This window comes from Carcharodon carcharias, chromosome 7 (genome assembly GCF_017639515.1).
Source record: "Carcharodon carcharias isolate sCarCar2 chromosome 7, sCarCar2.pri, whole genome shotgun sequence".
Classification (NCBI taxonomy): domain Eukaryota; kingdom Metazoa; phylum Chordata; class Chondrichthyes; order Lamniformes; family Lamnidae; genus Carcharodon; species Carcharodon carcharias.
Genome location: NC_054473.1, coordinates 170,808,891 through 170,833,881, shown reverse-complemented (window position 1 = coordinate 170,833,881; position 24,991 = coordinate 170,808,891). Strand labels below are relative to the sequence as shown.

At 42.4% G+C, this 24,991-nt stretch overlaps 1 protein-coding gene across 4 annotated transcripts in view; it reads right to left on the bottom strand.

Moving 5' to 3' along the window:
- Nucleotides 1-24,991, bottom strand: part of LOC121279790 (putative phosphoenolpyruvate synthase) — a 181,143-nt gene that overhangs the window by 83,080 nt on the left and 73,072 nt on the right. For all 4 annotated transcript variants that reach the window (XR_005943498.1, XR_005943497.1, XM_041191144.1 and 1 more), the window contains exons 7-14: nucleotides 24,011-24,066; nucleotides 16,881-16,933; nucleotides 11,329-11,456; nucleotides 10,912-11,068; nucleotides 10,635-10,821; nucleotides 6,485-6,591; nucleotides 6,258-6,296; nucleotides 3,915-4,110 (exon numbers count right to left, since the gene is read on the bottom strand). Coding sequence is in view for 2 of the 4 variants with exons in the window: in XM_041191144.1 (XP_041047078.1) it covers nucleotides 3,915-4,110; nucleotides 6,258-6,296; nucleotides 6,485-6,591; nucleotides 10,635-10,821; nucleotides 10,912-11,068; nucleotides 11,329-11,456; nucleotides 16,881-16,933; nucleotides 24,011-24,066 (923 nt within the window). In the remaining 2 variants the exon portion in view is untranslated. The remainder of the gene's footprint in view (nucleotides 1-3,914; nucleotides 4,111-6,257; nucleotides 6,297-6,484; nucleotides 6,592-10,634; nucleotides 10,822-10,911; nucleotides 11,069-11,328; nucleotides 11,457-16,880; nucleotides 16,934-24,010; nucleotides 24,067-24,991) is intronic.

Sequence of the window (24,991 nt, the reverse complement as noted above, 5' to 3'; positions counted from 1 at the left end):
GATATGTGCAGGAGGGAGGGCTTTAGGTTTCTGGGACATTGGGACCATTTCTGGGGGCGGTGGGACCTGTACAAGGCGGACAGGTTGCACCTGAACCGGAACGGGACCAATATCCTTGCGGGGAGGTTTGCTAGTGCTATTGGAGAGGGGTTAAACTAACTTGGGAGGGGGATGGGATCCTGAGAGGAGGTTCAGCAGGGAGAGATGCACAGCCAAAATTAGAAGAGAGAGCAAGTGAGTCTGGAAGGCATAGAAATTATAGGCCAGATAAGGCACAAGGGAGCTTGGCAAGGTTGGATGGTATTTATTTTAAAGCAAGGACTCTGGTGAATAAGACAGATGATTGAGGGCACAAATTGACACAAGGAAGTATGATGTCATTGCTGTCACAGAGACATGGTTGAGAGAGGGACAGGATTAGCAGCTCAATATTCCAGGGCATAGGGTCTTCAGGTGAGACAGGGAAGGAGGTAAAAGAGGAGGGGATATCACAATATTGATCAAGGAATCAATTACAGCAGTAAGGAGGGATGACATCTTAGAAGGCTCCTCAAATGAAGCCATATGGGTAGAACTGAAAAACAAAAAAAGGAGCAATCACATTGCTGGGAGTGTACTATAGGCCCCAAACAGTCAGAGAGAAAGAGCAGATATGTAGGCAAATTTCAGAGAAGTATAATAATAATAGGGTAGTAATAGTGGGGGATTTCAACTTCCTCAACATTAACTAGGTTAGTCATAGTGTGATACGTTTAGAGGGAGCAGAATTCTTAAAATGCACCCAGGAGAGGCTTTCAAGCCAGTATGTAAAAGGCCCTACAAGAGGGGGGGCGGTTCTTGACTTAATTTTAGGGAATGACGCCAGGCAAGGCGGTAGAGGTATCAGTGGGAAAGCATTTTGCAGATAGTGATCATAACTCCATTAGATTCAAGCTTGTTATGGAAAAGGACAAGGATGGGCCAGAAATCAGAGTTCCAAATTGGGGGTAGGCCGATTTTAATAAGATCAGATATGATTTGGCCAGAGTAGACTGGGAGCAGCTACTTTCAGGTAAATCTGCGTCAAAGCAGTGGGACTCATTCAAGAAGGAAATAGGGAGAGTATAGGGCCAACATATCCAAGTAGAGGCAAAGGGTGGGACCAACAAATCCAGGGACCCCTGCAAATCAAGGATTATACAGGATTGGATAAAGGGAAATAGGGAGGCTCATGGCAGATACTGAGCGCTCGAAACAGCAGAAGCCCTAGAGGAGTATAGAATGTGTAGGAGGGAACTTAGAAAGGAAATTAGGGGACCAAAAGGGGAGCATGAAAAAAACATTGGCAGGTAAAATAAAGAAAAATCCAAAGTTATTTTACAAGTACATTAGGAGTAAGAGGGTAACTAGGGAAAGAGTAGGGCCCATTAAGGACCATAGTGGTAATTTGTGTGCGAGAGGAATGACGGGGTGTGGAAATCAGGCAGAAGGTCTGTGATATAATTAAAGAAATTAGCATAGAAAGGGAGGGGGTTCTAAGTGGTCTGGCAGGCTTAAAAGTAGATAAATCTCCAGGCCCGGATGAAATGTATCCCAGGCTGTTGAGTGAGGCAAGGGAGGAGATAGCAGGGGTGCTGGCAATTATTTTCAATACCTTTCTGGCCACAGGAGAGATGCCAGAGGACTGGAGGACAGCCAATGTGGTACTGTTATTCAAGAAGGGAGAAAGGGATATAAACCAGGGAACTACAGGATAGTCAGTCTAACCTCAGTAGTGAGGAAACTATTGGAAGCAATTCTAAGGGACAGAATTAATCTACACTTGGAGAGGCAGGGATTAGTCAAGATCAGTCAGCATGGTTTTGTTAAGGGGAGGTCATGTCTGACCAATTTGACTGAATTTTTCAGAGGTGGCCAGGTGCGTAGATGAGGGCAATGCATTTGACGTAGTCTACTTGGACTTCAGCAAAGCTTTTGATAAGGTCCCACACAGGAGACTGATAAAGAAGGTAAGAGCCCATGGGATCGAAGACAATTTGGCAAATTGGGTCCAGAATTGGCTGAGTGGCAGGAAGCAGAGGGTGATAGTCGAGGGGTGTTTTTGTGACTGGATGCCTGTGTCCAGTGGGGTTCCACAGGGATCAGTGTTGGATCCCTTGCTGTTTGTGGTATATATAAACGATTTAGATTTGAATGTAGGAGGGTTGATCAGTAAGTTCGCAGATGACATGAAAATTGGAGGGGTGGTAAATAGTGAGGAGGATAGCCTTAGATTACAGGAGGATAGAGATGGGCTGATCAGTGGCAAATGGAATTTGATCTGGATAAGTGTGAGGTAATGCAGTTGGGCAGGATAAATAAGGCATGGGAATACACAATGAATGGTAGGACCCTGGGAAGTACCAAGGATCAAAGGGACCTTAGTGTGTATGTCCACCGTTCCCTTAAGATTGCGGGACAGGTAGATAAGGCGGTTAAGAAGGCATATGGGATACTTGCCTTTATTAGCCAAGACATAGAATATAAGAGCAGGGAGGTTATGCTAGAACTGTATAAAACGCTGGTTAGGCCACAGCTAGAGTATTGCATGGAGTTCTGGAATCCGCATTATAGGAAGGATATGATTACACAAGAGAGCGTGCAGAGAAGATTTACCAGGATGTTTAGTTATGAGGAGAGATTGGATAGACTTAGGTTATTATCCCTGGAGCAGAGGAGATTGAGGGGGGACATGATTAAGGTGTATAAAATTATGAGGAGCATAGATAGGGTAGAAAGGAAGGAACTTTTCCCCTTGGTGGAGGAATCAATAACCAGGGGGCATAGATTTGAGGTCAGGGGCAGGAGGTTTAGAGGGGATGTGAGGAAGAATTTTTTCACCCAGAGGGTGGTGGGAATCTGGAACTCACTGCCTGAAAGGGTGGTAGAGGCAGAAACCCTCATAACATTTAAGAAGTATTTAGATGTGAACTTGCGATGCCATGGCATGCAAGACTATGGGCCTAGTGCTGGAAAATGGGATTAGAATAGTTAGGAACTTGGTTGACTGGTGCAGACTCAATGGGCCGAAGGGTCTTTTTCTGTACTGCAGACCTCTATGACTCTAAAACAAGGATTGTTTAAGAATTGAGCTGGGCCATTTGGGGTGATGTCAGGAAGTACTTCTTCACACAAAGGTTAGTGAAAATCCGATAGTCTCACCCTCAATGAGCCATTGAGGCTAGATCAACTGAACATATCAAAATTGAGCTAGATAGATTTTTGGTTGGCAAGTGTATTAGGGTTGCAGAATCAGGGCAGGTAGATGGAATTGGTATACAGATCAAACATGATCTAAATAATGATAGAACAGGTTGAGGAGCTGAATGACCTACTCCTGTTCTATTCCATGTGTGCTTTGCCCAAAAGTAGGTCCTTCTCTCATTGTCTGCTGATGCTTTAGCCTGAGCCATATTCTTGGTAGTTTTTGTCAATGTTGACTTGCTACTGCCTTCCAGACTCAGGCTCAGGGAAAGGAAATAGGGCCTAGGTCTACTATAGCCAAAACGAAAATCAAACCAATGTTGTTGGTATTATTCTGGACCACGCATTAGCCATCTAGCCAACTGAGCTAACTAGCCCACCTTTATTCCTCTTCTCATATTCCAAATTAAAGATACCATAACAATGAGTTTAAACAGAGAATTAAGAACAATTACTAAGAAGAACAGGTTTTATCCATGTAAAGTCCAACTCTTAATTCCAAGTTGCATAATGATCTAATATTACAATGTTTTCATCAACAATTTCCCACTTGGCTGCATTTTTTTTTATTTTGGTCAATTCAAATTATTGAGTCAACTCTGAATTACAGGTAAACTACAGAATTTTCTACCTTAATTCCTGTTTAACACTTGTTATAACATTGTTATGGATTCACGTTCTATTCTTTTTACCTGTTCACAGCCTTTCAATCCCAGTTCTGTATCAAGCTGCCCAGCAGCAGACATGTCCTCTGTGTCCTCACAGGCTGCGCTGGACCTGACAGCCAGTCGTTCTTCTGCTCCCATCAGCCTCAGCTCTGCAAGCTGGTCATGAATGGCATTTTCTATCTCTTGTGCCAGTTTGGTTTCCTTGAATAATTCAACACACCTGGGAAAGATTAAAAAGGCAGTTCACGTGCCAAACTCAACAACAATTTAGAGTGAAACAAAAACAGAAAATTCTAGAAAAACTCAGCAGGTCTCACAACATCTGTGGAGAGAAAAGAAAACAGTTAACGTTTCAAGTCCTTGTGACTCTTCTTCAGAGCTCTGAAGAGCCATAAGGACTCGAAATGTTAACTCTGTTTTCTTTCACTCCACAGATGCTGTTAGGCCTGCTGAGTTTTTCAGCATTTTCTGTTTTTGTTTGTTTCAGGTTTCCAGCATCTGAAGTATTTTGCTTTTATCTTACAATTTAGAGTGATTTGGTGAGTCATTTAAAAGAAAAGATATTAGATTTTCACTCAAAAAAAAAGCCTCTGTGGGCATCTAGGACATGCTGTGGGCCATCAGCAATACCAGAACTGTATTCAATGCAATCTGTAACCGCATGGCCCAGCATATCTCTCACTCTATAATTTCAATAAAGCCAGGGGATCAACCCTGGTTCAACAGTGCAGGAAAGCATGTCAAGAACAGCACCTCTTCAAGCAACCTCAAAATGTGTTGCCAACCTGGTGGAGCTGTAACACAGGACTGATTACATGCACGCTGAACAGTGGAAGTAGCCTTGCAATGGACAGAGCTAAGCGATCCCATAATCAATGGATCAGACCAAAGCTCTGCAGTCCTGCCACCTCCAGTCATGGATAGTGGTGGACAATTAAGCAACTAACTGGAGAAGGAGGCTCCACAAATATCCGCTCTGAAGAAAAGTCACACAGACTCGAAACGTTATCTCTGTCTTTCTCTCCAGATGCTGTTAGGCCTGTTGAGTTTTTGCAGCATTTTCTGCTTTTGTTTCAGATTTCCAGCATCCGCAGTATTTTGCTTTTATCCACAAATATCCCCATCCTCAACAGGGAGTCCGGCAAGAATGTGCAAAAGACAAGGCTGAAGCATTTGTAACCATCTTCAACCAGAAATGTCGAGTGGATGATTTTCTTGAGTAATTCAACATATCTGGGGAAGACTAACTCGGTTTCTCCTGAGGTCCCCGGCATCACAGATGCCAGTCTTCAGGCATTCACACAACATGATATCACAAAACAGATGAAAGCACTGGATACAGCAAAGACTATGGGCCCTGGCAACATCCTGGTAGTGGCACTTAAGGCTCCTGCTCCAGAATTAGCTGGGCACCCTAGCCAAGCTTTTCTAATACAGCTACAATGCTGGCATTTGCTCAACAAAATGGATAATTGCCCAGGTATGTCTTGTCCACAAAAACTATGAAAAATCCAATCTGACCAATTACCATCAGTCCACATAAATCTATTCTTGATCATCAGCAAAGTAATGGAAGGTGTTGTTGACAGTGCTATCAAGCAGCACTTACACAACAATAACCTGCTCACCAATGTATTCTGCCAGGATCACACAGCTCCAGGTCTTATTACAGCCTTGAGTCAAACATAGGCAAAAGAGCTGAACTCAAGAAGTGAGGCAAGAGAGACTAGCTTCAGCATCAAGGCAGCATTTAACCAAGTGTAGCTCATGGAGCCCAAGTAAAATATAAGTAAGTGGGGTCAGGGGGAAAACTCTCCAACCTAGCACAAAGGAAGGTGGTTATGTTTGTTGGAAGCCAATCATCCCAGCCCCAGGACATTGCTACAGGAGTTCCTCAGGGCAATGTCCTAGGCTCAACTATCTTCAGTTGCTTCATCAATGACCTTCACTACACCATAAAGTCAGAACTTTAGATCATCTAAAGCTCTACTGCCTGTCTCCTTACCCTCAAGGTGCCACTCACCCATCACATGTATTCACTAACCTGCATTGGCTCCTGGTCCAATAGCTCCTTGACTTTGAAATTCTCATCATTATACTTTCTCATCGTTATACCGTTAGGCCTATGCACCACAAACCACTGATCCCGAGACCCGCCCAGTACTAATCGAACATTGACTCCCTTCCCAGTGCTTTCATATCTCAGAAGTGCTCCTCCCAATGCTGATAAGTCAATCTCACCTCCAATACTATTTGTCACAACAGACCTGTTCTTATAAAATCTGTAACTCACCAAAGCAATGTCACAGGAAAAGTGCTAATATTCAGTACATGCTGTCAGAGGAAAACATTTTTGACTGATTTTACCTTTTGCACAGTTGATGAAGGTTTCCATCTTTACGTGCGCTACCAAAATACAGAAAGAACATAATTAAAAATGAGAAAGTGATCGCAGATGACAGAATTCTAACATGTTGCAATTCAGTGTAGCGTTAATTCTAAATTGCAACTGAAACTGCGCAAATCTAACATTAAAATTGAATTTGGAACTTTCTCATCAGGTTATATTGCTTTAAGAAAGATAATGGCAATACCAGGTCACATCATCCAGCTCTGCCATGGCTTGCTGAAGACTGATGTTCATTTTCATTTGGTGTTCCAGGGCTGCAACTGTGACACACAGGCCTGTTGGTACAGAAAACTGGCAAACAAAAAGCAGTAAGATATCAATGTATCCTGGCTGAGCTGGCATTATTTATCACTTTAATTCAATTACAGTGTTGTTGCTAGTTTTTGATTGCAGCTGTTGGTTCAAAAATGTAATTGCTGTTGATGCCTGTTGAACCTTAGCACAATGAAGGAGCAGGACAGCCTCCAAGGCTTGAGATATTGGCTATCTTTCAACTACACTTAGCCATGCCAAATAGATCAAAAGGCAGAGGTCGAATGGCAGCCATGTTTGGGTGGATCCAAGAATGCTCATCACACAGGGGCGATTCCAATTTACAGTAATGGGAATAACAATCCCAAGGGCCCTAATGATAGCAGTCTCCAGTGTCACAAGGTGAATGATATCTGGAGATTTTCTGTTGCATTCCAAAGTTCACCAGCTGTCTTGCTTCAGTTAGGTGGATGGAAATGGCTCAACACAACCGCATTTACTTAGATATATTCCCCGGATGTTCTGGCACTGGAAAGTTCAAGACTGCTCGACTCTCAGGATTAATTGGTATAAGAACTAGACAATGTTCTGCCACCTTATTGTTGTAAAATTTTGGTGTCTAGAGTAGTTTTGTTAATCATTATTACTAAAGTTACCCAACTATAGTGGGCAACACTCATGCCTCCGATCACCGAGTTACAGGTTCAAGTCCAGCTTCGGAGACTTAGGGCAGAATTTTACAGCCCCCTCACAGTGGGGGAGGCCATAAAATGCGGCAAGCCGTTCAAAAGTACATTGACTTCAGAAGGACCATAAAATCCCACCCTTAAGCACAGAGCTCTAAGCTGACACTCCAGTGCTTTACCAAGGGAGAATGCTCTGTTAAAGGTCATCTTTTAAATGAAAAGTTAAATTGGAGGTCTCATCTGCACTCTCAGGTAATAGATCTCATGACGCCATTTTGAAGAAAGGCATGGGATTTATCCTTTTTGTCTTGGTCAATATTTATCCCTCAATCCATATCATAAGAATGGATTATCTCATCTTTAACACATTCTTGCGTGTGGGACCTCGATGTGTGCAAATTGGCTACTGCATTTCCTATATTGCAACAGTGGCTACAGTTCAACAGCAATTAATGAACTGCTAAGAGCTTTGGGATATCCTGAGGTCATAGAAGGCACTGTAGAAATATAAATCCTTTTTCTTAACTTACAATAAGGCAACAAAGGAAACGTTGATTCAATAACAGGGCATTGGATTGTTTAATCAGCCAGGCTACCCCCTTAATGGTGACAAAAATGCTTCAGGCAGAAAAATCACAAAGGGCCAATGCTGTATGGAGTCCAAAGCACATAGATCTACTCTATAATATAGACATCATAGCACATAGGCTAGGATTTTTCCTATGGCGGGCGGGCTGGGCGAGAGCAGGCGCGGAGCCGACTGCCACCCGCAATTGGCTCCACGCTGCCATTTTACACGGGAGGGCCAATTAAGGCCCGTGACTGATAGTGCTGAGCACTACCTGTGCAGGCCAGGGGAGGAGGGAGAGTCAGGGCCAGTGCTCTTTTGCGCATATGCGCGGAGGTGCGCAGCATTCTCCCTGAGGCACTGAGCTGCCTCAGGGAGATTGAATGGATAAGAAAACAATTAAATAGATGATTTAAAATTTTATTTAAACATGTCCCCTCATGTGGTTGTGTCATACGAGTTGGGATATGTCTTTCAATTTATGGAAATTTATTTATTTATTTGATACAAGCTTCAGAAAGGTTCATCCCGCCCGTGGATTAGGTTTCCTGAAAAACGCAAAGGCCGCTTGGGCTTTCTGCCTGCCCGCCAACCTTAAGGTTGGATGGGTGGCGTCCGCAAGTGCCTCAGTTAATTTTTTAAATGGCTGTAATAGGCCTTTTACATTTCGGCGGGCGTGCAGCCGACTCCTGCGCGCGTCAGCTGAACAAAACATTGCAATGACACGCGATGACGTTGGGACGCACGCCCGATGTCATCGCACGCCATTTTGTACATTGGTGTGTTGGATCCGCAACCTCCCCCCCCACGCTGACGGAAAAATCATGCCCGTAAAGGCCTTTTTTCTTTAAAAGAGACAAGGAGTTAATTTCCCCTCCATTGAATTTATGAGGCAAGGTCAAAATTCTGTGTAAATGTACTGTAGGCACACAAAAAACAAACATTTATTCGACTGGGCGTATAAATATATCGAGTGTAGGTTAATGTGATAGGTTACATTTTGTGTGCTACACAGCAGAGGAATGAATAGATGTGTGAAGGTCCACTGCATCAAGGGCTTCGTCCATAAAATGTTTACACTTTCCAAAGAACTACAGATTGTGCCTATTGCTGTCCAAAAGAAATTCATTTGATTTTCTTTATTTTTAAAAATGCACAGGAAGAAAAACAAAATGAAAAGTATATAAAGGCACCACCTATTTCAGATTAATAGGCAAACCTTGCTAGCAGCCCAGCCATTTCCTGGATCAGAGTGAGGATGGAGAGGCAAGGTAGGATATTTACAATTATCTTATCTCTCTTCTACATTACAGTGAGGATGGGTTTGGGCCAGGGCAATAGGGCAATGATACCTACAGTGAGATTATGGAGGCTGACAATGGAAGAGCTGGAACAGAATACATGCCAGTTATAGGGCCCATTTCTGACAACTGGGAGAGGGACATAGTTGGTACTCAAACAGTCTTTTGTGGGCGTCTTTTGGATGTGTAGTCCATCCAAAATTTGGAGTCCCAAAACAAGTGAACAGCAAAGCATTGAACACCACTATCCGTAAGGCTCCCCTGCAAGTCATACAATATCCTGACTTGGAACTACGTCACTGTCCCTTCACTGTCATTGAGTCAAAATCCTGGACTCCAGGCTTAACAGCACTGTGAGAGTACCTATGCCACAAAGACTGCAAAGGTTGAAGAAAGCAGCTCACCACCACCACCACCTTCTCAAGGGCAATCAGGAATGGACAATAAATGCTGGCCTTTCCAGTGATGCTGAATCCCATAAGTAAAGTTTTCAAAAATAATCTGGAAGACCAGCTAGTGCTGCCGACAGGAATAAAGCAGGAGAAAGGTAGACTGAAGCATGCAGATGTGGAAAGGCAGCACATTCAAGATTCAAAATGGCAGTGCAACTTGGAGCCTCTCAGTTATTCATCCGCTTTCATTATCCACCAGATGAGTCCCTTCATTCTCATGAATATTCAATGTTCCCTTACAAATGGTTACAGATCCATTTTTGCACAAGTATTATGTGCCAATAGTGAACTAGTATTTTGCAATCAAATTCACAAGGCCAAAAAAATTATGTGGGAACTATTAAGACTAAGTGTAAACATTAAGACTATGAGGAACATTGTGCAACGGTTAAACAGTAGAGTAACAGAAATAGAAGCAATGTACTTGAACACTATTCTTTCATTTCTGAGGGCTAATTTATTTCCAAAATGTGCAGATCTGATTAAGTTCTCAGCTGTATCTGGTAGCTGTTGAAGATCAAAATATAAAACAATCTGTATTAATTTTCTAGATGACCAGAATGCAAAGTACAAAGGAGAAACGATATCAAGAAAATCATATTTGATGCATTCTCAATATGACTTATGTAAGAGAACATCTGAAGGTTGATTTTCCGATATTTACAGAGGCCTAACCTCGTGATGGCCTAACATCGTGCAAACCCAGATATGCATCCAAGGATTTTCCGTCTATTTAAAGTAAAGTAATGGGCAGAAAGTCATAGGCAGTTCGCCTGTGAGTTTCTGATTTGAACAGTCAGCCTTAAAATCAGCTAATTGAATTAATCTGACAATATGTCTGTAACACATAACACAACGCTCACTGACTGATGACCGCATCTTCAGCATATATTATTATAACCAGGAACCCCGTTTGGGTGAGGTGGTGAGGGCAGCGTAAAGCCCCAGCCACTGTCTTTTTAGCCCTGCTTAAACTGTTATCGTACTTGGCCTCAACGCCGGTTTTTCCACTCACCAACAAAAATTCCACAGAATATTCCAGCTACATCACAACATTTTTGATTTTTCTACCCACCTGATACCCAAAGCATTTCTGCATTTTCATTAGCTGTGCCAGCTGAGCTCCTTTACTGCCCACCGCTGCAGCACACTGGCACGCCTCATCAGAGAGCGCCAACACCAACTTGGAGCATGGTGGCACCACAGGTTCCTGGAACTTTTCAGTTGGTATGAAGTCTGGAGCCTCTCGGCCGCTTTCATTTCTAACCAAAGGAAAAATAGTCCATTATTCTCTCAGCATTAACGAAACTTTTGGAAGGTATATTGTGTAAGTTTTGTTCACATAAACTTACCTGTAATGAAATTCAATTATGCCCCAGCCACGAACAGTTAAATCCAATCGGTAGTTGGCCACACACTCATGGATTCTACTTTCCCAACTTAGTCCCCCATACATCACAGGGGAAGCATTTTTGTCAATTGACACTTGAAGATTAAACAACTGGCCTTCTATGGCAGGAAAGAGAAAATATGTATCTTAGATTAGTAGTAAATTTTAAAATCTGCTGATGCCCAAAGTATATATACATTTATATATTTTAATAACAAATTGGTTCCACATAAATCATAGTTTGTAGTTGGTATTTCCTACAGTCAACAAGTGGCACAGTATGGTTTTGCAATATGATTTACTGCATCTGCCCGACAGCATAATATGTAAATGCAGAAGCACAAGTGAATTCACCAGTTTTTATGTTCTCCTAGCTTACCTGCTGTAAAACTGATTCTGTACAGGTCAGCAATGACCCCATCATCAGCAATATCTGCTAAGGAGGCATCTGACCAGTCAATCCCAGCCTTCTTCCCATTTGGAAACATCACATAGCCTATATTCATACTGGAAGAATATTATCAAATATTTATAAATTGAACAATTTTAAGATTCTTTTGGTGTTATTCTTCATTACGAGCACCATACAAACGAAGCTTTTTTGCATAGATTTTTACATTGTTAAAGGAATAGACAGAGGGATTTCATAACTGTATTAAAACATTGATTACTAATATTACACAATTAAATTTGCCAAGTGATTTGGCATTGAAATACTTAAAGGATGGGAAGTTGCTGTACATACTGTAAGGAACATATCTTTTTATTTCTGTTGGACTGTTGTAAAGAACGTACCTTTTTATTTTTTATTGGACTGTGGATTAAAATTATAATGGTTGCAGTTTGAAAAACATGTCTATTGGAACAGGGTGAGAGATATATACAATACTGCAGTCCTGAAACAGAGTGTGCCACGAAAGACAGGATGGTGCTGGAAAGGAGCCCTGGACCAAGGGTGCTGCCTGGCAACAATGTTTTAATTTGCTCCTGACCAGGTGACCAGGTTTTGTGTGAGAGCAGTGCAGCAGAATAGCTCCTAGCCTGAAAGGAAAAATACCTAAAATCGCTCTCTCCTATGTGTGTAAGATTGCAGTAATTCCACAATACTAGCCAGCTGGCTTTTTCTCCTCATATCCCGCTAACCTTCTTTCTTTCTGAAAACCCCTGTCAAGAGGCCAAGGGGAAAATCACTGTTACAGACATTGAAAGACAAATGTTCAACCAGTGAACTAAATACTGGAAGTGCTAGAAGACCACTTTGTGTCATCAACAAGCACTGAAAAGAATTTAGGAAGACATGGATCAAAATCAACCCTTCGAATCCTGTCCTCCAGGTTGGTGCCATTGAACTGTTTTATCATACCCTTAAAATCCATGTTTGTGTGTGTCTTGCGTGTCTTGTATGTATGTATATAGGGATTTAAAAAGGGGTAGAGTTTAGGTTATAGGGTTAGAAATTAGCAATTGATATTTCTTTCTTTTGCCACTGGTTAACAGAAGTTTGTTCAATAAACAGTTATTTATTTATTAATCACAAATCTGGTGCTTGTATTCTGTTAACCTAAATTAAACAGTTAGGTAGAATTGGGTCAATCTGGTGGCTTGGTCAAACTTTTCACATTTGTCGCAGCTTGAGGAACAATGGGGCTTGATATTACAGTGCACTATCCCCAGTGAGTCATGACAGTACAATTCTGGTGGCAGCCTTCCATCTCATAAGATAATGGTGGCCAACTCTGTGTTAAGCCTGTCTTCTATGTTGTGTTAACACAAACCTAGCCAAAATTTATGGAGAACCAGGCTGTCCAAACATCAAGTGCCCCTCTTGACTTCCCCAAAGGGATGCAAAGCACTACATTTAGAGCTGGCCTGGTTACAGGAGTTGCTGGAAAGATTACATTTTTTGAAACCAGTCTACCTTTGGGTTCCACTCCAGATTTTGTGTCAAGGTTTACTTGCTTAGCCTACCACTCTTCTGAGGTATCCACAGTGGAGCTATTTGCCCAGAGCTAGGAGTTTGGTTCATGAGTGCCAGTGCGTGTCCACATGCCGGTGGGCTTGCACAAGGCATGTTTGGGGGCCATACCTCCACCAAGCTCCTCTGAAGCTTTAACCTGGAGCCACAAGGGACCCAGTTTTTGTCTGTCACCATGAGGAGGCAAAGCTGAGAACTTTCCAATGGAGAGGCTGTGCACAGACAGGGAGAGACTTACACATTAAATGCTCTTATTTATATTACTGCTAGCCAGTGGATTAGGCAGAAAATAAGAAGCAAACTACATGTCAAAAACAGAAAGCACTCTTTCTCTCTTCACCCACAAACCAGGTGCATCACATCGATCTGCTGAACGCACACATAGTAATTAGTTACCCACTAAATAGATATCAAAGGGTTAGGAAGGACTGAAATGATGAAAAAAGAGTCGAGATACTTCTCACCAACAAAAAGTCCCATATGGTTAGCATCACGAATAGTCTCTCCTAATCAAACTACTACCTGGCTTCATGTGCTGACCTCTGTTTAGAACTGTGGGTAGAGATATGAAGGCAGGTGTTTGGCATCTCTAAACCAAACAGCTCCAGGTTTGTAGGGCTCATCAGCCCTAATTGGCAGTCTACCTCGCTGAAGTTAACTCTGATTTCAAAACCCCAGAAATGGGTTAACTAAGGTATACATCAGCTGACAGTGCGGAAGGTGACAAATAGTGCCAACAGACTGGACTGCAATGTCAAGGCTAAATGCAGCTCTTCAGCTCAGCAGCTCATCTATGATAAGGGCAACTCCAAAATCAAACCTGTATCCTTTCAGCTGCTACTCTTGTGGCATATATTGCAGCATATGAGAAAGTGAGAGAGGCTCTGCACAAACCCTACCCATTTAAATATACTCAACATGCTGGTTGTTCATCAAGTCACCAACCAAAACAACAGACATACTCCCAAGGAACCATTATCTCACACTGTATATTTTTATAAAATATATAGATATAGGTATACTCATTGCTATTCCTAAAATTTTAAAAACTGAACAAAGGCCTGTAAAATGGCTAAAACTGTATCTGCCTGTGACTCCTGAACAAAAAAAAAGTCACACTGCAATTTCAGGGAAGCTCACGCCTTGTTATCTCAGGGGAGCTACTAACAGCTGCAAAGTCCAACTTCAAAGCGAGCTACACAAAAGCCATTTGTATTTGATAGCCCTGGCTGGACAATGGAGTTGGAATCAAAAACAGAATTACCTGAAAAAACTCAGCAGGTCTGGCAGCATCGGCGGAGAAGAACAAAGTTGACGTTTCGAGTCCTCATGACCCTTCAACAGAACTAAGTACAAATAGGAGAGGGGTGAAATATAAGCTGGTTTAAGGTGGGGGGGTGGGGGGTGCCATCTCATGAAGGGTCATGAGGACTCGAAACGTCAACCTTGCTCTTCTCCGCCGATGCTGCCAGACCTGCTGAGTTTTTCCAGGTAATGCTGTTTGTGTTTTGGATTTCCGGCATCTGCAGTTTTTTGTTTTTATATAATGGGGTTGGAATGTCTGCTAAGACAATGGCCTCTTAAACATTCCTTTTAACCCAAGGATGTCACTAACAGCTTGACATTTGAGGTCCTAGGATTCATTAAGCAGAAGCACCAAGGCTGGTTTGACAACAACGACCAAGGCATAGGCACGCTTTTACATGAAGTGCATGATGCTCGCAGATCTTACATATCTGGTAGGAAATCACCAGCAAGGATGCCATTGCAAAAAATACATGCTGCTGGACAACCTAAGAGAGAAGAATTAATGGTGGCAAAGCAAGGCTGGAGCTTCAAGCAGCTGCCAATAAAGAAGATCTATACAAATATCACTTCTTTCAACAGCAGGAAAGATCTTACAAGGATTATTCTTAATCTGATTGTCACTCACCCAATTAACTCTCTGCACCCAGAATCAGTGCGACTTTTCTGTGCAAGATAGGGAACAGTGGACATGATCTTTGCAGCACATCAAATTCAAGAAAATTCACTTAACCAGAATAAGGGTGTTCATTGGCCTGACCAAGTAATATAGTAAAACCAGGGAGGCCAGTGAAAGAGTCTGCACAGATATGGCTTCCCTGAAATGATCATCAGTGTCATTTGCACATTTCATGATGGCATGATGGCCAGCGTGATACAAAGTGATATGTCATCAGATGCCATTCCTGTCACCAACTGCACAACGCAAGGCTGTAAATTGGCTCCAACTCTGTTTGCCACGTATTCCTTGGTCATGCTCCAGTACGCAATCGAAGGTCTTGACACTGGAGTACACATTCATTTCAGGACAGATGGCACCTCTTCAACTTGCAAAGACCCAAGGTCTTTATGGTTATGGATCAGCTGCTGATTGAACCCTTATTCATGGTGATTGTGATCTTATAGCACATAGTTCTGAGGACATTCAGCTGCTTGCCTTTCCCCAGCCTCCTAACACTTTGGTCTGACAATAAATCTGAAGACGACAGATATCTTTTATCCACCTACCCCTAGCTACATACTCCAAGACCCCACAGTCACTATCAACAACACACCCCTCTGTTCAGCACAGAAGTTTTGCTACCTTAGGAGTATCCCCTCTAATAATACTACGCTGGATGACAAAATCAACCATCACCTGGCAAAAGCAAGTTCAGTGTTTGGCAGGCTCACTCACAGTCTTTGGAAAGAGCATGAAGTGTATCACAGGACAAAGATCAAAGTCTACCAGGCATAATTTCTTTACAGGTGCAAGACTTGGCAACCTATCGGCATCACATAAAACAACTAGAAGCATTCATCGTCGATGTCTGACATCAGGCGGGAGACAAAATCCCCAACACAGAGGTTCTTGCAAAGTGCTGCAGACCTGACATTGAGAGCTCAGCTTCACTGGGTCGGTCATGTGGTTTGCATGGAGGATTCCTCCGCACCAAAGGCAGTACTCTACAGCCTCTACTTTACAAGCTAGCCACAGGAACTCACACCACAGGACATCCCAAATTTAGATATAAAGACAATCTGAAAGCCAACTTCAGGACTTGCCAATTGGATCCAAATGCATGGGAAAAAAACAACCTTGGGCAGGCTCAAATGGAAATGTCTCTGCATCAGGACAAGCAAGCACGGTGCAAAGCCAATGCCTCCATTCATCTCGCCAACACTGAGTTTGTATGCAGTATTTGCAATCATTTATGCAAATCAAGACTCGGCCTAATGTCACACATCAGATGACACCAGCCTAAACTGTAAAGCAGTCATCCTTTATCACCTTGCTGAACAATCATCCATTGAAGCAACGGGAAAATCCATCATCACCCAATAAAAACACCAGAAAAAGTTGGAGCTGCTGCATTATGCATAAGCTCATTTCTAAAGATGAAACACATTTTAGTTACAGCCAAACAATCTCTCTGGTTCTGAAAATTTACTTTTACAAGTGTGGAGTCTTACTCCTTCAAAAGTTATGGTAGAGATTCTTAAAAACTCAAAAATTAAAATCAACTTTTTTTAAAAAAACATTTTTTCTTTCTATTTCTTATTTTTCTCTCTTAATCCCATCTTTTATCCCTCTCTACTTTGCTTTTGGTACATTTCACATTCAATTAAATATGCTAATTTATACTTTAGACTCAGTGAGGATTCTTCAATTTGATTGATGGAGGAGACATGCTGCTGCCTGCCTTAGTTAAACAAATCCCAGTCTCCTGCACTGAAAAGGATATCTAGTTATTTTAAACTGCCTTGCAAAAGCCTGCAAAAATCCTGTGGGCAGATATGGGCATAATGAATGGCAGCAATCAAAAAAGCCAAGCAAAATGTTAAATACTTAGTAATCCACATTGGATCAAATGAATAAATTCTCTCACCTTTGGATAACATTTTGAAAAAGTCATAAACCTCACTAGAGCGTGCCAGCACACATTACTTACTTTGTGGTGGTTGCAGAAATGCAGAGCGCTATTAAATTCACTGATAATCCATTCTACAGGAAATAAGGAAACAGTAAACCATTGGTCTATTTTCCAATCAGCATTAAGCAAACCTAATAATGTAAATGCTTTAGACTAGATTCCACCTACTCGGTGATGGATGAATAGTCTAGTTCATTATATCTATCATAGTTGTTAACACTAATATTTTTTTTAAAAGACATCCGAACCTTTGTTGGTCAGGACACATGCTGAATAAATCATTTGGTATTTCATGAATACTGAATCCTAACTTATAATATGGCCATAAGACATCACCATCACCTCAGAATTTGATAAGGCAATTCATCACCACCTTCTTAAAGGCAACTAGAGAAGAGCAATAAATGTCAGCAACATCAGAGGCACCAGCGTCAATTAGTTAATTTTTAAAAATTATAGGACAAGAAGGTGAATTTTAATTAATAAAGGAGAGGCTTTGGAAGAGGAATTAGGGAATGTGTGCATAGTGAGGTGACCTCCAATAGCAAAAACGAGTGTGAGAATAATTACCAACTGTTTACTGTAAAATTTAAATCAAAGTGCAACTATTATCAAAGAAATTATTAATAGTCTGGATCTCAAGGGTATTTGACCACATATCTTAATCTGACACAAGGCACGCCTAGAACACTGTGCTATATTATATTCTTCAGCCTTCCCATTAGGAGATTATATTGGGGATTTCAGCATGTGCCAACTCTGGAATCCACCACTTTGCATTGATTAATGTCTTTGGATAGGAATACCTGGGCCTGTGAATCAGGTTCTCACCTGAGTTTGTGAAACCCAGAATGTGCAGGTTAGACCAGGTAGGAGATGGTCTGAACTTGGTGGATTCGTTTGGATAACCAGGCTGTCCCTTTGGAGTATTAAGGTACCCCTTTGGATATGTTACCATGGCACCTTCGGGAGAGTCAAGGCGCCCTTTGGAATTGTTAAAAGTAAACATGATTATGCACATTTTATGCACAAACACATTGGAACTGTCAAAGCTGTCAAGGAACTGTCAAAGGATACTAGGTGAGTTGGCATGGAGGGCTGTTGTAAGGATGACCAGGTAACTACTATTGATGATAGAGTTGATCTGCAGACACTACAATATACTCAGCAACAACGACACGTGTGCTTTCCACTCCAACTTTATCTCTACACTGACTGTTGAGGTAACCTGCGCTATTCTCCTATTGATTACTACAGATTATGTGATCTTCCTTAACAAGCATTATTCTTAAAGGTACATTATACACTAAACAAAACCATAATTACTGCATTATTCCCCCTTTTAACTCAGCTATACATATCATATTTACAGGTGCATATTTTTTTCAAGACAACACAATATTTACACTGGGTAAGGAATTTACAAGTTCAGTCTTTCAGATAGTTTCCTGGTATGTGTGAAACATCACAGCTCCAGAACTTCAGATTCTTTGTCAGGAACCTCCTCTTCCAGAGTTGCCTGAACATCAGGTGCCCCGGTGGGCACTTGCAGCTCTCTATCCTCAACTCTTACAGGAGCATCAGACATGTCAGTCCTGGGTTGAGTATCCTCAACGGGAAGCCCAGACCCGATCATGATCACTGGTGGAACCAAAACTTGGTGATTTGTCTCTCTCTTCCTTAAATGGTCCACATGTTTACGGATGATCTGGCCTTTCACCTTCACATGGTAAGATAGAAGTCTAGTCACCGCACTTTTTTCACCTGGTAACCACTTTGATTCTTTCCCTAAGTTCACGTATACCATTTCTCCCACAGTAAATTTCCTCTCATAACTATGCCAGTTGTGTCTAGTTTTTTGGCTTCACTGTCTCCTTTCTACCTTCAGCTCTAAATTTGGCATTATTAAGCTCAATCTCGTCCCGAGGCAGTGTTTCAACAATAACTCCACAGGCATGACACCCATTGTCATGTGAGAGATAGTCCTGTGATGAAACATAAAGTGTGCTAGCTTGGTTGCCAAGGAATCGCCAGTTAGATTTTTCATGCCTCCCTTGAACGTCTGAACTGCCCTTTCGGCCAGTCCGTTTGAGGAAGGGTGGTACTGTGCAGTTTTCACCTGAGTGATACCATTGCAGCTGATAGACCATTGAAACTCAGCACTCGTAAATGCTGTGTCGATATCAGATACGGTTACTTCTGGTTGTCCGTAAATGGCAAAATATAGGGCAGAATTTTCTCAAAATGTATACACAAAAGAGCGCAGGCCCCGACTCTCCCTCCTTCCGCCCACCTACATGGGTAGTGCTAAGCTCTTCCGGGTGCGCACCATGCTGGGCGGGCCTTAATTGGCACGTCCACGTAAGATGGTAGCGCACAGCCGATCACGGGCGGCGATCGGCTCTGCGTCCTCTCCCGACCAGCCTGCCCGACGTGGAGAAAATTCTCCCCGTAGTTTCTCAATTGTAGCAGCCAACATTGGTGACTTCACCTCATATATGTCCATCCATTTTGAATGGGCGTCGACATTGGGTAGAAACATTGTTCCCAGGTAAGGTCCAACGTAGTCAAAGTGTAACCGCAACCAGGGTCTACCTGGCCACTCCCAAGGGTGTAACAGGGCTGTCACTGGCAACTTTTGCAGTTTCTGGCACACAGTGCTTTACTAAACTATTTCACCATCCATCCAAGCCACCATAGATAGCTGCGTGCTATAATCTTCATTCCGAAAATTCCTGGATGGGAAACTGTGTAGTTCAATTAAAAGTGGCTCCCTTCCCTTTGGAGGAACTATCACTCATGTTCCCCAAAATAACATGCCATCCTGGCTTGTTTTTTCTTGTCTTCTGTTGAAGTACGGTTTCACTTCATCAGATAGAGGCTTCTGTGACCAACCATGCAGCACTTGGTTCTCATACTTGAGATAGGACTGGGTCCCGACTTGTCCGGTCTCTGATCTGTCGGGCACATACCAGCGAGAAATCTAAGAAATTTAACAGTAAAACAAGTCCCTGTGGAACTGGGATGTCTCATCATTTTCTTGTAAAGGCAAATGACTAACGGCATCGGCGTTTACGATTTGATGATGAGGCCTACGTACGAAAGTGTATTCATATGCTGCAAGAATTAAAGCCCCAGTAGCATTTCTGTATCTTCTTTCTACATCCCCCCTTCTTTCTAGCGCTGACTGTGGCAGAAGCCCCCGTGTCCACTTCCATTCTAACAGGTTTGCCATTTTCTTTCACTGTGACAAATATTGGTTCTGTCTTTCCAATGTTCAGATTAAACAAATGAGTAAATGTCTGAATTTGCCATTGCTTCAGGCTCTTCCACATGGTAGATTTCACTGGGCTTCTTCTTTTGTTTACAAGCCTATTTGAATCTTTCTTTGCGCTCTCATCATATGCTCATTTCTGTGACAATCATGGTGTTTGATTTTTTGCAACTGCCAAAAAGACTAATTTCCACCTCTGTTAAAATTATTCTTCGATTTTGCTGCTAAGTTATTTTCTGTTATACTTCGGCTAGCTGTTTCCCGCTTCTCGGCAGAGTCTTGCATTTTCATGCCCTTTTCGGCTGGGTCCTGCCCGATGTGGAGGATGACCCCATTTTGTGCACCCTATGTTGCTTCTGAATCTCTTACTGCACTTTCCATGGCCAGTGCTACCTCTAGCGCCTTCTTGAAATCCAGATTCACTTCAGACAATAATCTTTTCTGAATAGTGTCTTCTTTCACATTACACACAAAACGACGTTGTTTAGAGTCATACCAAACTCACAATGTTCTGTTAGCTGCTTCAAATTTGCCAAGTAGCATGCAATTGTCTCAAATGGGGCTCTTTTTCACAAATTAAACCTGAATCTCTGCATCGTGGCTGAGGGCTTTGGTTGAAAATTACCCTTCACAAGGTCCACCAATTCATCTAAATTTTTCAAATCTGAGGCACTGGATGCCGTCAAACTTGGAATCAAACTGTAGGTTTTGCTCCCACAGGTACTATAAGACCATAAGACATAGGAGCAGAAATTAGGCCATTCGGCCCATCGAGTCTGCTCCGCCATTCAATCATGGCTGATAGGTTTCTCAATCCCATTCTCCCGCCTTCACTCCGTAACCTTTGATCCCCTTACCAATCAAGAACCTATCTATCTCGGTCTTAAATACTCTCAATGACCTGGCCTCCACAGCCTTCTGTGGCAATGAATTCCATAGATTCACCACTCTCTGGCTAAAGAAGTTTCTCCTCATCTCTGTTCTAAAAGGTCTTCTCTTTACTCTGAGGCTGTGCCTTTGGGTCCTAGTCTCTCCTACTAATGGAAACATCTTCCCCACGTCCACTCTATCCAGGCCTTTCAGTATTCTGTAAGTTTCAATCAGATCCCCCCTCATCCTTCTAAACTCCATCGAGTATAGACCCAGAGTTCTCAAACGTTCCTCAAAGGTTAAGCCTTTCATTCCTGGGATTGTTCTCGTGAACCTCCTCTGGACCTTCTCCAGGGCCAGAACATCCTTCCTGAGATTCGGGGTCAAAAATTGCTCACAATATTCCAAATGTGGTCTGACCAGAGCCTTATAAAGCCTCAGCAGCACATCCCTGCTTTTATATTCTAGTCCTCTCGAAATAAATGCCAACATTGCACTTGCCTACCTAACTACCATGTCAACCTACAAGTTAACCTTAAGAGAATCCCGGACTAGGACTCCCAAGTCCCTTTGCACTCCAGATTTCTGAATTCTCTCCCCATTTAGAAAATAGTCTATGCCTCTATTCTTCCTACCAAAGTGCATGACCTCACACTTCCCCACATTATATTCCATCTGCCACTTCTTTGCCCATTCTCCTAACCTGTCCAAATCCTTCTGCAGCCACCCCGCCTCTTCAATACTACCTGTCCTTCCACCTATCTTTGTATCATCTGAAAACTTAGCCAGGATGCCCTCAGTTCCTTCATCTAGATCATTAATTTATAAAGTGAAAAGTTGTGGTTCCAACACTGACCCCTGTGGAACTCCACTAGTCACCGGCCGCCATCCTGAGAAGGACCCTTTATCCCCACTCTCTGCCTCCTGCCAGACAGCCAATCTTTTATCCATGCTAGAACCTTGCCTCTAATACCATGGGCTCTTATCTTACTGAGCAGCCTCCTGTGCGGCACCTTGTCAAAGGCTTTCTGGAAGTCCAAGTAGATAACATCCATTGGCTCTCCTTTGTCTAACCTACTCGTTACCTCCTCAAAGAATTCTAACAGATTTGTCAGGCATGACCTCCCCTTGATGAAACCATGCTAACTTTGCCCTATTTCACCATGCACTTCCAAGTATTCTGAAATCTCATCCTTAATAATGGACTCTAAAATCTTACCAACGACCGAGGTCAGGCTAATCGGTCTGTAATTTCCCATCTTTTGCCTCACTCCCTACTTAAACAGAGAGGTTACATTAGCCATTTTCCAGTCCTGAGGGACCCTCCCTGACTCGAGTGATTCCTGAAAGATCACCACTAACGCCTCCACTATCTCTTCAGCTATCTCCTTCAAAACTCTGGGATGTAATCCATCTGGTCCAGGTGATTTATCCACCTTCAGACCTTTCAAGTTTCCTAGCACCTCTTCCTTGGTAATGGCCACTATGCTCACCTCTACCCCCTGACTCTCTTGAACTTTGGGGATGTTACTCATGTCTTCCACCTATTCAGTTCCTCCGCCATTTCTTTGTTCCCCACTACTTCTCCAGCGTCATTTTCCAGTGGCCCAATGTCCACTTTTGCCTCTCTCTTACCCTTTATATATCTAAAAAAAACTCTTGCAATCTTCTTTTATATTACTGGCTAGTTTACCCTCATATTTAATCTTCTCCCTCCTTATTTCTTTTTTAGTTGTCCTCTGTTGGTCTTTGTAGGCTTCCCAATCCCCTGGTTTCCCACTGCTCTTCGCCGATATCTACAATATAGTAGGATCACAGCTCTTTTCTTCCCCCATAATCTCAGTCACTTGAAAAAAGAGCGTGAGGCATTCTACATAATGAGACCAATCGCTTGTGGCTGGTTCAAAAGGTTCAATTCTCCCAAATTGTGGCATTTTGAGAGGGAATAACTTTCTCAATTCTAACAGAGCTTGCTACTTACAGCCACTGGGCAAGGTATAGTGCCTATTTCTTTCTAACTTGATTTCTTTTGTTCAATCTTGTTTTCTCCCCATCGCCAATTTGTTGTAACAGTGGCAAAGTTGCTACTATTGATGATACGAGTTGATCTGCAGACAATTCTTGGGTGGAAACATTAAGTTTATTTACAATATACTCTGCAGCAACTACACATGTGCTTTCAACTCCGACTCTATCTTTACACTGCTGAGGTAGCCCGCGCTACTCTCCTATTGGTTACTACAGATCATGTGATCTTCCTTAACCAGTATTATTCTTAAAGCCTACCTGAATAACACTAAACAAAACCATAATTACTACAAGGGGGTAAGGGCAAAGGGTGGTGGGCGGGGGGGCCTGTGTTGGCAGTAAGTTGAGGTAAGAGCTATAAAACATGGGGATGTGGGTGGCATTGGGGTATGAGGGCCCATGGGGAAAGGGTAGAGGGGCATAGGTTGGCATAGGAGTATGAGGGACCATGGGGGAGGGGAAGAGGGGGCATTAGGCAGACTAAGTTGGGATGGATGGGGCATGGGGAGTGTGTGGGGTGTGTGGGAGTGATGAGCAGTGAGGGGTGAGGGCCGCATGGTTGGCTTTTGTTTTTTTTTATTGATTTCAACTAAGTTCTGATGCAGAGAGGCAGGCCTTCTGCCCAGCTTGCCTCTGCACCTGGCAGCCTCCGCACTCGTTCCGGGTGCACCAGGCTTGACTTCTAATCCAGCCCACCCCCTGAGCCGAAGGCAAAAATCTGGGTCTCTTATTCACTTAGACATCTCGATCATGTAATGATAACGCATATGGAATATTTATTTGCACCACCAGATACTCCTGATTATTTAAAGTACCTACTATATTGTAGATGTCGGTGAACATAAATAGGACACATTTCTTTATAATGTAAGCAAATCATGAAAATCTTAATGCATCTGAACAGCTATACTAGCATACGAGTACTTACACTTCAAACTAGTTATATTAGGATTCATTAGACAGTTAGCATCATTACCTCAAAGTGTGCAAAAATCAAAACATAGCGATGCATATGAGTCCAATTTCTGATACCTATGGACAGAGATTAACATTATCAGAATTACAATTCATTTTATAACGCTGTAGTTTATATATCATTTCTAAGCACAATGATACCATTCTAAAAATCACTTTAATGTTCTACTGAGAGTATCAGTCGCTCGTTTTTATTAAATCTAGGTTTCTGCCTCTCCCAGGAGGTTACATGGTGGGTCAGGGAGTGTGCGTGTACTACATACAGCATCACAATTATATCAAACAGGCTGGATAGGCCAGTGGGTCTTTTCCTGTCCATAAGGTTTTGTATATTTGTACCACAAAAGTCAAATAATTGTTTGTTTATAAAAGTTTGTAATGAGTCAAGGGAAGTTAATTATGTTAGGAAGAATGTAAGTGGCACTTCTGAAATTCAAAAGCGTCCTTACATTGATCCTTCTATTACCAGAGCATCATTCTGCATACTTCTGTACTTCTGCCATCAGAAGTGCTCACAGCCTGATGGTAACATTTACAATTGAAGCTTCATCAGGAAATAAACTACAGTGCAGCGTATTAGTCAAGGCCAGACACTGGCTAACTGATCAAAATGTAAAGCACAACATCTCAGGCTTTTATTAACTAAATGAAGGAACAGCAAGATCCAATTTTGTTTCACCATTCATGCTGCAGTTATATTACATAGAACATTTCACATCAGGGGGAGGGGGTGGCCAGCATTGAATTATAAAGCCTCATTCCTATTGTTCTTTCCCAAAGTCCTGTGCATACATGCTTTTGGTTTGACTATCGGAAGTGAGCAATTATCCCCTCATTTTTTGAGTAACATCAAAGCCATAATGTAGCTTCTGTATATAGCCTTGAGGAACTTTAGATTTTAACATTGTTTGAAGGTTGCTTTAGTGAGGTCCAGTTGTAGCATGCAACTAAGGCTACCATCTTATTCAAGCTAAGCAATTTT